Below are 13,742 nucleotides of genomic sequence, written 5' to 3' on the forward strand. Positions count from 1 at the left end.
GGGGGACCTCCGAAAAAAGTCTTCTAGCAGTGAGGAAGATTTTTCTGCTTGAAATTATCTCAAATCCAAAACCCTAAGCATTATTATTACTGGGGATGCATACAGGTAATAATTAAAGGACTAGTCAAATTTTTGATTTTTAACAAAAAGGCGGCTTCCCTAAAAAAAGTCGTGTTATGTGAAAAAATTACACTTTAGAGTGGCTTAGAAATCGAAATTATTAGCAAAAATCTTATTCCTTCAATCATTACCTCACTAATATATACATATGTGAAGGTCATATCAGGTTGATCGGTCCAGCCATTTCGGAGCCTTTTCGGGAGAAACGCATTTCAAGTTTTGGAAACCGATTACACTAAATTAAACATTTCTTACAAATATGCTCATACCTCCGAAACTATTTGCGGGATAAATTTCAAATTTTCGGAGAATATTCACAAAAATATGTACATTCGTTATAAAAATATCTATTTAACTCAGAAATTCTTTAATTCGGAAATGAGATATTTAAATCTAAACAAAAAACATTAACACAAGTTTATGGTTAATCTTTTCATAAAACAAGAAAAAATCTTAACTTCAGTTGCACCGAAGCTATAACACCCATCACAAATACAAAGGTTCCTTACAAGAACTTGATTCTGATTGTTTAATTTGTATGGCAGCTATATGATATAGTGACCTAATCTGAACAATTTCTCCGGAGAATACATTGTTGCCTTAAGCAATAACTCGTTCCAAATTTCGTGATGATACCTCGTCAAATGAAAGAGTTTCCCATGCAAGCACTTGATTCCTATTGTACAGTTTGTATGGCAGCCATATGATATAGTGATGCGATATCGGCCGTTCCGGCAAATGAGCAGCTTTTTAGTAAGGAAAGGACAGGTGCAAAATTTCAGATCGATAGCTTAAAAACTGAGGGACTAATTCGTATATATAGATAGGCAGACGGGGATGGCTAAATCAACTAAGCTCATCATGCTGATCAATTATATAGTATATATTATATTTTATAGGGTCTCCGACGTTTCCTTCTGGGTGTTACAAACTTCGTGGCAAACTTAATATACTCTGTTCAAGGTATAAATATTTTCCATTATAGGATTTTCAGACCCCCACAGTGATCAATTTCATTTGAAGTACATAGTTTTACTTAATATATCGATCCTTTATAGAGCAAAGCTGCCGAAATAATAAACCGTTCGACTTATTAATTAGACGCTCTAACACAATTCACAGTAGAAGTGGTCAATTGTCAAGATAAATACAATTCAGCTCGATAAGTTGGTATTTTTGAACCTCTCTAAATACACGTAGTATAAGGAAGAAATTTTGTGTTTCAAAACTATTTCATGTATGAACTCATGCACACCTTACTCACTCATATGTTATGTACTATATTGCACCTCTCCGACGTTGAGTGCATTCATTAAGCACTGCTCGCTCTCCCACGCAAAAGGGTCTGACTCTCTGGCGTTTCGCTTACCTATGACATGATGGTTTAGTCAATGCAACGTTTATAAGCATTCAATTAGCTCATCCACCAATTTTTACAGTCAACTGTTTATGTCAGCGTCCGGTAACAATGTTGTCAGCGCTCAACAGACGATCGACAAGATCAATCGACACTCGACTCGTGCCAACGTGCTTGTGCATTTACTCTGCAACAATTGTGTCGGAGTCAGTTGCGCGACGGCAATCGCTCCGACTGGTTGTGAGTTAGTAACTCCGTAGCACTTACAATAATTTATCCATACGAAACGAATACGAATAACAAATAATATTTGTGCCTATAAAATTTGTTCGCGTTCATAGATTGCGAATTGAGTATGCTACGGCGGGGGACATGAGCGATCGCAGCTTCAGTTCAACGGCATTCACAAAAGCAGGCGAGTCGCGAGCCAAAGCTGTCAACGTCGCTGTTTACGCGGCGCTGCAAGTGTTTTCGATTCTGTGTTGTTTAGTAATCTAAGCTAATAAGCTAGCTTGTTGACATTTTTACAGATTTCAATAGATTGAAAAGATCGAGTGGGGGTGTGTTTTATTTACTACGCCTCTTTTTGTCGTTTCATAATCCATGAAGTGAAAGTGTTGTTTTTTATTTTCCATTGGACCTATTGGCTGAGCTCAGCTGTGGAGCAGCATATTTATTGACAGACTCAGATGCACAACAGATCCGCGATTCGAGACACACTGCGCTTTTCTCGTCTAGTGGCAGTTGTTGTTCTAGTGATATTTATTTTAAATGGTATGTAAATAAATAATGGGAAGTCAGAAAGTATTAAGTGCAAAAATTATAGAGTTTTTGGAAAAAAACGTGAAAATTCAGTAGTTGAAGAGATGCTATGCTGTTTCTTTAATAATAAAGTATTTTGTGTGGAACCGTGTTTTCGAAAGTCACAACAAACAAGAAACTAAAGCAAATGAAACGGTATAAATCCAAGTGGCATTAAATAAAATCAACTTTTAAGTAGAAAAAGTGGATTGAGATCCGGAAAAAAATTGTCTAACAAATTTATGTACCTAATCTCTAAAAATAACTGGCAAAGTTCGAACATAAAACAAAAATACATACAGGCGTATACATACTATGTATATCACTCTACTTGTCAAGCCTGTCAAAAGTTTTTAAACAAAGCTCTTGTAGTTTTGAAGACTTACTTAAACGTTTTTGAAACTATGTTATCTAAATTTTATTTTTGAGGACGTTTCATACTGTATACAAAAAAATTTTAAACTCTTATTACATTATATAATTTTTGTATATTTCGTTCTGTCTAAAAGTTATGACAGATGGCGCTGTAGTGTAATTTCTGAAATTTTTGAACTTTCATTGAAATATAGCCGGCTTTTGCAAGTTCTGGCAAACAAATCTCTGGAAGAATTTCTTTAATTTAAATTCTAACAACTTAAAATACTGATATTTAAAACAAACAAAAAAACAGAAACTTATGAGTAGTACAAACTAGCATTTGGGCCTAGTTTCAGCAAATTCTGAGAGAAGAACGCCGAATTTATGTATCTAAACATGTTACTGTTTTTCATTTCAGCAGTGCCATCAGCTAGCAGCGCACCGCTAGCTAGCTCATTACGTGATGTCTGCGGCCATACGCTACGCAGGCCAAGTGGTTTCTTTGATTCCACTTTCCTGAAGCGTTTCTTTAAACATTTGATACCATTCACCAGCTCCATGCGCGTCAAAATGCAATTCTATTTATATAAAAGAGATTTTGCAGAATGCGGACGAGAGATAATAACAGACGACGGCAGCAGCTTGGAAATGTCTGATTTTAATCCAGAGCATCCAACCAGGTTTGTAGAAGGTTTTATTATTGCAAAATTTGTAATATGTATCAATACTGTTAAATACCGAAATTTTGCGAATGGCAGACAAACGGTCTTTAGTTTTAAGCGTTCAAGCAATGTCAAGTTAAGTTTCGGCATTATATTTTTCGAAATTCGCAATCTGAGGATATGCTAATGTATTTAGTGTGAGGTATTCGAAATAATTTGAGCAATCTAACAAAATATTAGTAATTGAGTAAAGAGTGATGTGTGATATTTCTGCGGAAATTTCATAAATTTTCAAATTGCGTCGCTAAAATCAGCTTAAATTTCTTAAAAAATTAACCTTATAGTTTTTGCTAAATACGTTCGTGCGTTTATAAGCCCGAATAAATAAATTTTTAATTGCGTTAATGTCACGCAAACTAAATGTTTTTACAGAAATTCTGATTACTAACACGTTAGTATATAAACAATTGCATTAGGGTGGAAATAAATTGAGTAATTTTTTTTTTTTTGGTGACATTTTTTATATTTAAGTCCAAAACTTTTCTAAATCATTACCTCGCTTTGTTTCTAAGAGCAAAGAATTTGTTTGAGTAAATGTTATTTTGGTGAAAACTTTACGATATAGCACAAATTTTGATCATTTTGTTTTTTTCCAACATTTTAAAAATATAACAAAACCGAATAAATTTATTTTCCAGGAGAGAATTTTCATTGTTTCATTCTTCAAGATATCAAGTTCAATAAGAAATGTTCTTTAAAATTAATTTTTTTTTGTTTGAGAAAATTTGTTTTCAAATATGAGTTTAGAAATATGAAATAAAAAAAAATATATATAGTATTATACTACATATAATATTTAAGAAAGTATTTGAAGTAGCCTTCAGAAAAATAATTTCAAAATTCTGATTTCTCAAAACAAACGCCCACCCTAATGTAAGAAATTAACGAAATCAAACTCATCATCACTGTAATAATGTAATTAGCACATATTTTATAATTAACGCATTTGTCACCGCTACTGTGTCATTATGACATATACACCAATAACCTTAAGCAATGGCTATATTTTTAATTAATTAATCACTAGTTGATACTTTGTTATACATATAGGTATTATAGCTACTAAGTATACAAGTAATATGTTTAGGCAAGCAAAAACTATACAAATCACATCATTCTATGCGGGCGAGATGAAAGCGATTAATTTATTAATTGATATTTTTATCAATATTACAAAATTAATTGCGAGCAAGATTGAAAGCATTTTTAATTACCTAAACAAACACACACTCGTTTAATCTATAACGGTAGTATAAAAAATGCACGCCTGAGTTGATAACGAACAAATACAAATAGGAAATCCGAACCAGCATCTGCAAATAGAGGTTAATAAATATGCAAATTACAACAACAACATAAAAAAATAATAAGCCACATCTGCGCAGGGAAACATTTTACTCACTTTTAGGGGGGTACATAGTAGTATACGAGCATATTGAGCGATATGCCAGTAAACATGATCTTAAGTCAACCAGAAGGACGATCGAAAGGTTTTGAACAACTTAACTCTGTTATGGCAGCAATTTTTTCGATACCGTTATTAGTGTTGAAGTTAAAAGAGCGGTATGTAAAGGTTATTTTCCTCTTTGATGTGATATATAACGAAAAAATGGGCAGTATCAGACCCAACTTTCAAGTTTGAATCGAATATAAGACTAATATTTCATACAATTGCTTTTAGCAACGTTGAACAATACAGTTACAAGACAGAGGTATTAGATCAGCGTAGATAATTTTGAAAACAAAAAAGTCATGATTGGATGAAGCCCATCGGAAGCAAGATAAAATAACGGGAAAAATAATTTACGGGCGATCTGAGGTCGGGGAAAGGAAGGGAAGGAGCATGGTTAAATTTTTAGGACGCCACAAAACTATTCAAGCCTGCTCTTTTTATTGCTGCTACTACGAAATAATTGGTAGATGAAATAAAAACAGCAGTGTTGAACCGTTTTTTGGCTGTTTAAGGTGTTCATGGGTTTCACGGCTTCAAAAAAACAAAAAAAAAAGTATTCTCTTATTTAATTCTATAATATGACTAGAATATTGTAATAAATTCACAAGTTGATCCCAGTAATAGTTTAGGGGGTACAGCTTTGAATAGCTTAAAACTTTAAACGCGTTTTTTTCGAAACTTTGTTTTCAAAGTCGGTTGTCAAGATCTCTCAGGAACTACTTAACCGATCTTAATGAAATTTAACACAGGTCTTAAAGTTATCCTTTATAAGGTTTTGAATTCAATTACAATTATTTAAAAAAAAAAACCTCAAGAAATTTTCACGAAAATGTACGTTTTTTTTTTAAACGTCAACCAAATATACAATTTTCACTTGATTTCTCTTTTCTCCGTCCAATACCTAGTTAATAGTTTTAGTTCAAATACGTATTTTTTTCTTTCTACTTTTGATGATCCTGTCAGAAGTTCTGCTGTCAACGCACCTTTTTTCCGAAGGACTGCTGGAAATGACGTCGTAATGACCGAGTTTTGAATATATTCCTTTGAAAATTTCACAAAATCTTAATCAAGTGTCTTTGGAATGATAAAAAATTTGAATAAAATATTTCATTTTTTATGTGAAGAAAAAATTATTCAAAATAGAGCGTTTTCTGCTCGATGAAACCCATGTAACCCCTTAATGGGGTAATTTGTTGCATTTTATGAGAAAATTTGTAATATAGTAATGTTTATAATTTTTGTACGATCAAAAAGTAGAGCTTTTAGCGAAGTCTACTGACTTTTTAAAAAAATCTGATATTTTGACTTGAGAATTTTTGATTGAAAATTTGTGTTTTTTCAATAATAGGTCAAAATAGAGGAGAAAAAATAAATATTTTAAATTTAAAAAATACAGTGTACTTGGAACATAAGAAGGTAAGATTACATTAAATTTCGTGTAAGAAAAAAAAATTTTACTAGGTAAAAATAAGAAGCCCAAAAACTTAGTTATTTGAGTTTTTCACATAAATTTTGAGGTTATTTGAAAAAAGTTTATAAACGAAAGTTAAAGATCTTTTCATTATCTACAACTTTTTTCTATATACTATAGTAGTATATCACTCGCAAATCGAGCTAAACCATTTTTAATCTCTAAAAATTCTAAAGGAAGGGGAGAGATACCTTTCCCGACCTCAGATCGTCATTAGTTCAGGGTGAACAGGTGTTTGTCATTAAGGAACCTTTGTATTTGTAAAGGTATTATAGCTTCGGTGCAATCGAAGTTAATTAATGTTTTTTCTTGTTTTATCTTCGTTTCCGATGGGTTTCAACCTAGTATGAGTTTTTTTCTTTTTTATTATTTTCAAAGGCTTTTGCACTAGTCCAAGAGTATTGTGGTGAATTACAGCTACTATAGAGAGGAACAAAGCAAGTATTGTTTTAGTTTTAAGAGCTCTAGAGAGGAGTTCTTACTTAACCGACAGATTATTGAAAAAATACCTGCACTATGTTGCGTAAGCTTAAAATCAGTTTTTACGTGATTTATATTCATGAAAATTAAATTTGAAGTAGATAACTTGATAAGCGATTGCTTTCTTGGAATATCGCTGCTGGTTTTGAGCTCGACAATTTCGCATACAGACTACAAAAAAAACAATTATACGTCGACATATGTGTATATATAACATATATAAGTATATATGCAGATATAAACAACAATGTATGCACAGCTGAAAGACACCGGTTTTAACAACTTTTATGACTCAGTGAGAAATTAGCACTTTTTATTTTGAATATTTTTCGTTGAAAGTTTTGGTTAAATGCATTTCAAGATTAAACATACACACTTATATAATATGATTGCATACTATACTTGTATGTCCAAAATTGGCATATAAAATTTCAATTTTGCATCTTAAATCACAAAACTGCAGAGGTACATATTGAACATCGCAAATATTTCCACTCTCTCTCGCTTTCTTTCTTGCAGAATAATCATACATGGTTGGATGAGTCAGAGCAAAGGTGCCTTGAATCGCTCCGTCAAAAATGCTTATCTTAGCCTAGTCAAACGCATGCCTCAATCAGCCGTTTCCACCGAAGATGCCAGCATCGTCACCAGTTCACCAATCAACAGTGTGTTCGCAATTGACGATGGTAATCGTAGTGATCTCAGTGGCACAGTGATGCCAAGCGACTATAATATAATCGTTTGTGATTGGAGTGTTATTTCGTCGAATGTGAATTATTATAGTGTTGTCGAAATGGTGGAGGATTTAGGACGGTTACTTGCCGATTTTGTTGGTTTTCTGCATCTGCGCACCGGCCTCAATTATAATGACGTGTATTTGATTGGTCACTCGTTGGGCGCACAAATCGCCGGTAGCGCTGGCAAGCAAGCACATCCCTACCGCTTTAATACGATCTATGCGCTCGATCCGGCTGGTCCGAAATTTCGTGACGTCAGCGATGAATTTCGCGTCGATCCCAGCGATGCTGAGTATGTCGAATCTATACAGACTAGCAGCAGTTTGGGTTTTGAAGAACCAGTCGGTCATGCCACCTTCTATCCCAATTATGGACGTGACCAGAAGAAGTGCTATTTTTATGGTTGCTCTCATCGACGTGCTTACCACTACTTTGCCGAATCGATTACCAGCCAACTGGGATTTTGGGGCACACTCTGTCGCCGTCAGTCGGATGATGTTTGGATATTCTCGGAGACTGGTGTGGAATTTCGTATGGGTGGCGAGCCCTCTACGCCAAAGAGGGGCACATTTTACGTAAAAACAGCAGATAAGCCGCCATATGCACTGGGTCCAAATATACAACCGCAACGTTTAGTCACAGCTGCCATAGATAGTGAAACAAATGGACGATTCGAAGAGGAAAATAATTCTATCAGCGAGTATAAATTTGTATAGTTTTTAAGTGCAGAGTTTGAATTCAAAAACTCAGTGTTGTTAAAAAGTGTAACGAATTTAAGCAAATATTTATTTTAGAACGATTTTATATTATTCTTGAGAAAATGCATACAAATGTACATAAAGAATTTCCAATTTTTATTAACCCATTACCAGAAAATGTAAATATTTTGTAACTGTTTTGCTAACATGATGTGATGTGATATAATAAAATGTCGTGTTGATATAATAAGAAGTGATATATAAAATGATATTTATTCCACATAGCAACATTTTATTATATATATACATATTATTATGAGTTGCACTCGATTTTCGACTGTGTTCCAAAGAACAGATGGAACAAATTTAATTTTTTTTTGTGCGCCCTCTTTGTTGGTATGACGTTAATTAGTATGATGGGATGCGACGTGATATCAAGTAATGTAGTCAGAAAAATCACAACTAGCTACTTTCCTGTGTATTTAGCAACAATGCTACCAACTACGAAATTCGTTCGCTTTGAGTATCAATCAAACCGTATATCAAAAATATCTGACATCAGTTATGTTTACAACTAGAGATTTACAGAAGTACTAACCTGCAGAAGTACAGATACACTTATAAGATACCTGATATTCACTAAGCCAGTTAATGCATACTTTAACGTTCGAATGTAAACGCCGACAATGTAAACACAATTATGAGAGGACGAAACCTAGGGTGGACAGAAATTTGTTTTTGTCGGATTGTTATATCCTGATATATTAAGTTTACCAAGGAGTTTGTCACAGGCAGGAGACATCGTAGACTCCATAAAAAAAAAAAATATATATATACAGCATGACGAGCCGAGTCGATGAAGCCATATTCACCTGTGTGCCTCATTTGTCGGAATCGCCGATGTAGGACCACTGTAGATATAGCTGCCATACTAACTGAACGATCAGAATATAGTGCTTGTATGGAGAGCTTTGTCATTTTATGAGATATCTTCAAGAAATTTCGCATGGATTATTGCCTAAACCAATGATGAAATCTCCGAAGAAACGAACAGATCACTATAGCATATAGCTGCCATACAAACTGAACGATCAAAGTTCTTGTTAAGAATCTTTTGCATTTATGAAGGGTATTACAGCTTCAGTGCAACCGGAGTCAACTTTTTTTCTAGTTCTTTTGGCGATTAGAAACTCATAACAAATTTGGGAATAAAAGAAAAAATTATAGGAATGTCGGACATTATTATTATCCCATTTTATTCAACTTTAGCCCGCACTGACGGCCAAAAACAAATAAATAATAGTTTAAAAGGAAACTAAAACAACACGTTTTAAAGGAATTTCAGCGTATGAAAAAAGGCTAAAAGGACTTCCTCTCAGCAAATTTGGTTAAGTTAGCTTTAGTGGTTTGGAAAATATCTACGCCCACCTTTAAAATGATGAGAAACTGTTCTCAAATCATTGCATTGTCATCGGTCCTTGACACGTCTGCAAAGTTTTAAGTTGATCAGACTTCTGGAAAGCGGTGAAAATTGAGCTCTAAGATTCCATTACATACATACAACCCAAGCTAATAAAAGCGTATTAAAAATGACAGGAATTTAATGAATTTTCGCTGTAATACTATTCTCATTTTCTCCAATGTATGTAAACAACATATGTCGTTACACATACACACTGAAAAGCTCTCATATTATTACCTCACTGAAAAAAACTTTGTGCTTTTGTAAAATTTAATATTATGAAAAACTAAAAATGAAAGCATAAACATGATTTATTCATAAATTTAAAAATTTCCCCATAAATTATTTAAATGCATAAAACGCCAAACACTTAATTGAATTTTAAAGCTCTTCTAACCACACATGTCACACGTTTAATTGCATTCATAACAAAATTGACCCTCAAAACGTATCACTGTCACCGAAGCTTCCACTTCGTGTCATTAAATACGCCACCAAGTGTTTCCTGTCAACCTAAGCAAAAGCAAAGACAAATTTATTTAAAAATTTATAAGCTGCACTTAACTGCTAACCGCAACGCGGTATGTATGCACACATTAGAAGCACCTCACACAGGTGAGCGCGTGGGTGTGCGCATATTACCAGGCACAAGCAATCTGGTCGGTGGCGGGCCCACAAATGTTCACACATACTTCGTAGCCACAAACTCCAATGATGACACAGTATTAGTGCATACATTTTTCAATTATGCAAATTTTCGACACACACACAAGCGCACACAGGCACAATAACTCTTATACTTGAACACCTATCTACATATGTATCATATAGGTAGGTATGTACTATATACTATGTATGCTTGTATATGCGCTGATTTCAGCTTATTTCGCCGCATACCACATGTCAACGCTTTGATGAGGGCGCAGAAAATTCGGCAACTAAACACCTGCCCAACGACCCACAAGCGTGTACACACCCACTTAGAGGCAACAGCACAACACACCGATGGTAGGTCCACATCGCCTGCCAACGCGCGCAGATTGGTTTTTGACGTGTTGGTAGCAGCTTTTTAGGCCTTCATCGCATCTCCAATCGATACGTAAACAAATGCTAATGAGCAAAACCACCAATTAAGGTTAAAATGAAACCGTTAACTTTTCAACGACTCGCGTTGATGTACTTGAAACACGTGCTAGGTGTCAATGGGTTTGGCTTCATTAAAAGCGCGCTAAAGTTTGAGTTACATAAATACGCGTTGATTTTCATGTGACAAATTTTAATTACACTTTGCGAGTTGCTTAAAACATACCTTTTCGAGAAGTAATGTGAATTTTAACTTAATTCACTGCAACTGATTAATAATCTATCATCTACTGTGGTTATAAGTTTTGTTTAAATTCAATAAGAAATTTGTATAAAAATTCGAAAAAGTGTCAATTTCGTCTGCATTGGAGCTATAATACTCTCATAGCTGCATTTCTTAGAACATAAAAGCGTATAAACAGATATTTAGCTTGATTTTGATCGATCAGTTTGTTTGACAGCTATATGCTGTAGTGGCCGGATCTGCATAATTTGTTTAAAAGTTGTGGCGCTGTTTCGAATAATAATATATGTCAAATTTCATGAAGATATCTTATTAAATAAAAAGATTTTCCATACAAGTACTTGATTTGATCGATCAGTTTGTATGACATATTGCCTATAGTGGTCGAATGTCGGCGGTTCCGACAAATGAGTAGCCTCTTGGCTTCTTTATCTTTCTGTTCTATATCTCAAAAACTGTGAAATTTGTGAAGAGCGTAAATCCATTAGTAATATATGAGTATATTCGCCGTTAAACATTCCACACCACTTTGCCAATGCACTCTTTTCTCACTAAAAATTGTATAACTTCGTTTTAGTCTTTTGAGACACTTTTGCTTTTTAATTTCCCTTTAGCGTTGCGCGCCTAAAAATCTAAAGTGTTTTTGCAAACCGCTTTGGAAGCGAAATTCGTGTCTAAAAAACTCTTCATATAAATCTTTTCAGCGAATTCAACGTTTATCTCCGTTATTGCATTTATGACCGCCTTTTATTTTATGCCTGCAGGTCACATTTACGAAAGTTTCTGAAAGACATGCACATACATACATACTTACATAGGTCAGCATGTACTATATTGTATTGCTCTTAGGACATTAGAGGTTTTATAATATTATATATAATATGCACTTCTGGTTATGTACTTGTGTTTATATATAGACCATATTGGTAAAAAAAAGTGCGCTTTTATTGTACTACTAGGTTCCATAAAATAAAAGCTTTTGATGGGCATTATTATTTTTTATGTGTTAACAAAAATTTGTGTCGCACAACATCTAAAACAATTAATTTGGTTCAAACTTTAATAAATTGTTGCTCATATTCCACTAAGTTTTTACCATAAACCTTAATAATTACTTATTTTGCACTTTTGTCACACTTTTTGTAAACAATTCAACAGTTGTTGTTTCAGCTGTCAAAAACCAAACTTCAAAAATTAAAAGTAAATTGTGTTTTAAAATTAGAAAAAAACTACGACTAGTTTTGGCTAGCTATCAACAAAAGCCATTTAAAAAATATAATTTATGAGTACATATGTATTCGTACTTAATATAAATGTAAAATAAATATATAACGGCAGCATGCCTTTCTTTGGTGTTGGTTTAATACTATTAGCACTCACCGGCAGCAGCTTTTTCGTACTGGGCGCCTACTATCAGCACCATGACTTCTGGCACAAGCTACAACAGCTCATACAACAGGATCCCTACGCGTTCTATATACGCGAAAAATTATATGACGCGGTTGGTCATCACTTTACACTTACACACACATTTGCATATGTATTAAAAAATTTCACAAACACTTTACTTGCAGCTGCCACTTTTAAATCTTAACTGTCGGGAGCAGTCAGTCGGTGCCAGTTCGCGTATGTCAGAGATCATGAAGTACGGCTTCCCTGGTCTGGACGATATACGTGTCTATTCAGATTTTGTACTCTCTTATGATCGACGCAATCGAGTTGCACACTGGGTTTACGAGCATTTACGGGCACCCTGTGTCCAATCTAATGGTAGTGGGGCTAGTCGCCATGAAGCTAATTATCAACCCGATATGAGTGTACCTTCCAACTTTCGATCTGATGTAACTGATTATAAAAATTCTGGTTTCGATCGCGGCCATTTGGCTGCAGCAGGCAATCATAAATGTCATCAGACACATTGCAACGAGACATTTTATTTGACAAATATTGCGCCACAAGTTGGAAAGGGTTTCAATCGTGATGCATGGAATAATTTGGAAATTTATGTACGCGAGTTAACAGAACGCTACGGTTCTGTTTATGTTTGTACCGGACCGCTATATAAGCCAAAGCGTCAAATGTCTGGTTTTACAGAAGTAGAGAATAGCGGAAGGACAAACGAAAAGTGGTGTGTGGAATATGAGGTTATTGGTGAAAATACTGTTGCAGTGCCTACGCATTTTTTTAAAGTAATCACTGTGGAATCGAAATTACCGGGCGGCCAACCATATATGGAGGCATACATAATGCCAAATGCGCCTATTAGTACAAATACGAATATACGAAATTTTCTAGCTGACATCAGAGAGATTGAGCACATTGCTGGTTTGCAATTTTTTAATGGTTTGCGCCGCAGCTTCTTCTTTGGCACTAACTACACTACAACACCGGAAATATATAACAATTTTCAGTGATTCATTTGTCGTGAAAATATTTTATAAATTAAATATATTATATATTTTAATAAATATGCATATTAACTTAGCTGTGTCTCTCTAATTGTGGGATGGCTGTGGAATTTAAACACTTGCTAATAGCACGTTCCTCAAATAAACTTTTGCACTTCAATATTAGCCTTTACACTACACTTTTCTTATGCAAAATTTCATATTGATTTCACTTTTAGCTCTCTTTAATTGATAAATTTCACAAATTTGGTTAAACTTGTTAAAATCACTGCACTAAAAAATATAGCTGCTTTCCAACTGTCAAAAAAGGCGCGAGGGAAGCGGATGAATGCAAAAGGAAACGCTTAAT

At 34.3% G+C, this 13,742-nt stretch overlaps 2 protein-coding genes across 3 annotated transcripts; both read left to right on the plus strand.

The window, feature by feature from the left end:
* Positions 1–1,664: 1,664 nt before the first annotated feature.
* Positions 1,665–8,462, plus strand: LOC106615264 (phospholipase A1). Of its 2 annotated transcripts, none has more exons than XM_014231402.3 (3): positions 1,665–2,251; positions 3,054–3,315; positions 7,281–8,462. In XM_014231402.3, exons 1-3 carry the CDS (start codon positions 2,167–2,169, stop codon positions 8,212–8,214), a joined length of 1,281 nt encoding a protein of 426 aa, XP_014086877.2. In that variant the 5' UTR covers positions 1,665–2,166; the 3' UTR covers positions 8,215–8,462. The 2 variants fall into 2 exon arrangements, with proteins under 2 accessions (XP_014086877.2, XP_014086878.2); XM_014231403.3 differs by having other exon boundaries at positions 3,057–3,315.
* A 3,702-nt stretch (positions 8,463–12,164) lies between these two features.
* On the plus strand, positions 12,165–13,469 carry LOC106615308 (endonuclease G, mitochondrial). Its single transcript, XM_014231480.3, has 2 exons — positions 12,165–12,486; positions 12,560–13,469. Exons 1-2 carry the CDS (start codon positions 12,325–12,327, stop codon positions 13,397–13,399), a joined length of 1,002 nt encoding a protein of 333 aa, XP_014086955.1. The 5' UTR covers positions 12,165–12,324; the 3' UTR covers positions 13,400–13,469.
* The last annotated feature ends 273 nt before the right edge of the window (positions 13,470–13,742 follow it).

This window comes from Bactrocera oleae, chromosome 3, assembly GCF_042242935.1.
Source record: "Bactrocera oleae isolate idBacOlea1 chromosome 3, idBacOlea1, whole genome shotgun sequence".
Taxonomy (NCBI): domain Eukaryota; kingdom Metazoa; phylum Arthropoda; class Insecta; order Diptera; family Tephritidae; genus Bactrocera; species Bactrocera oleae.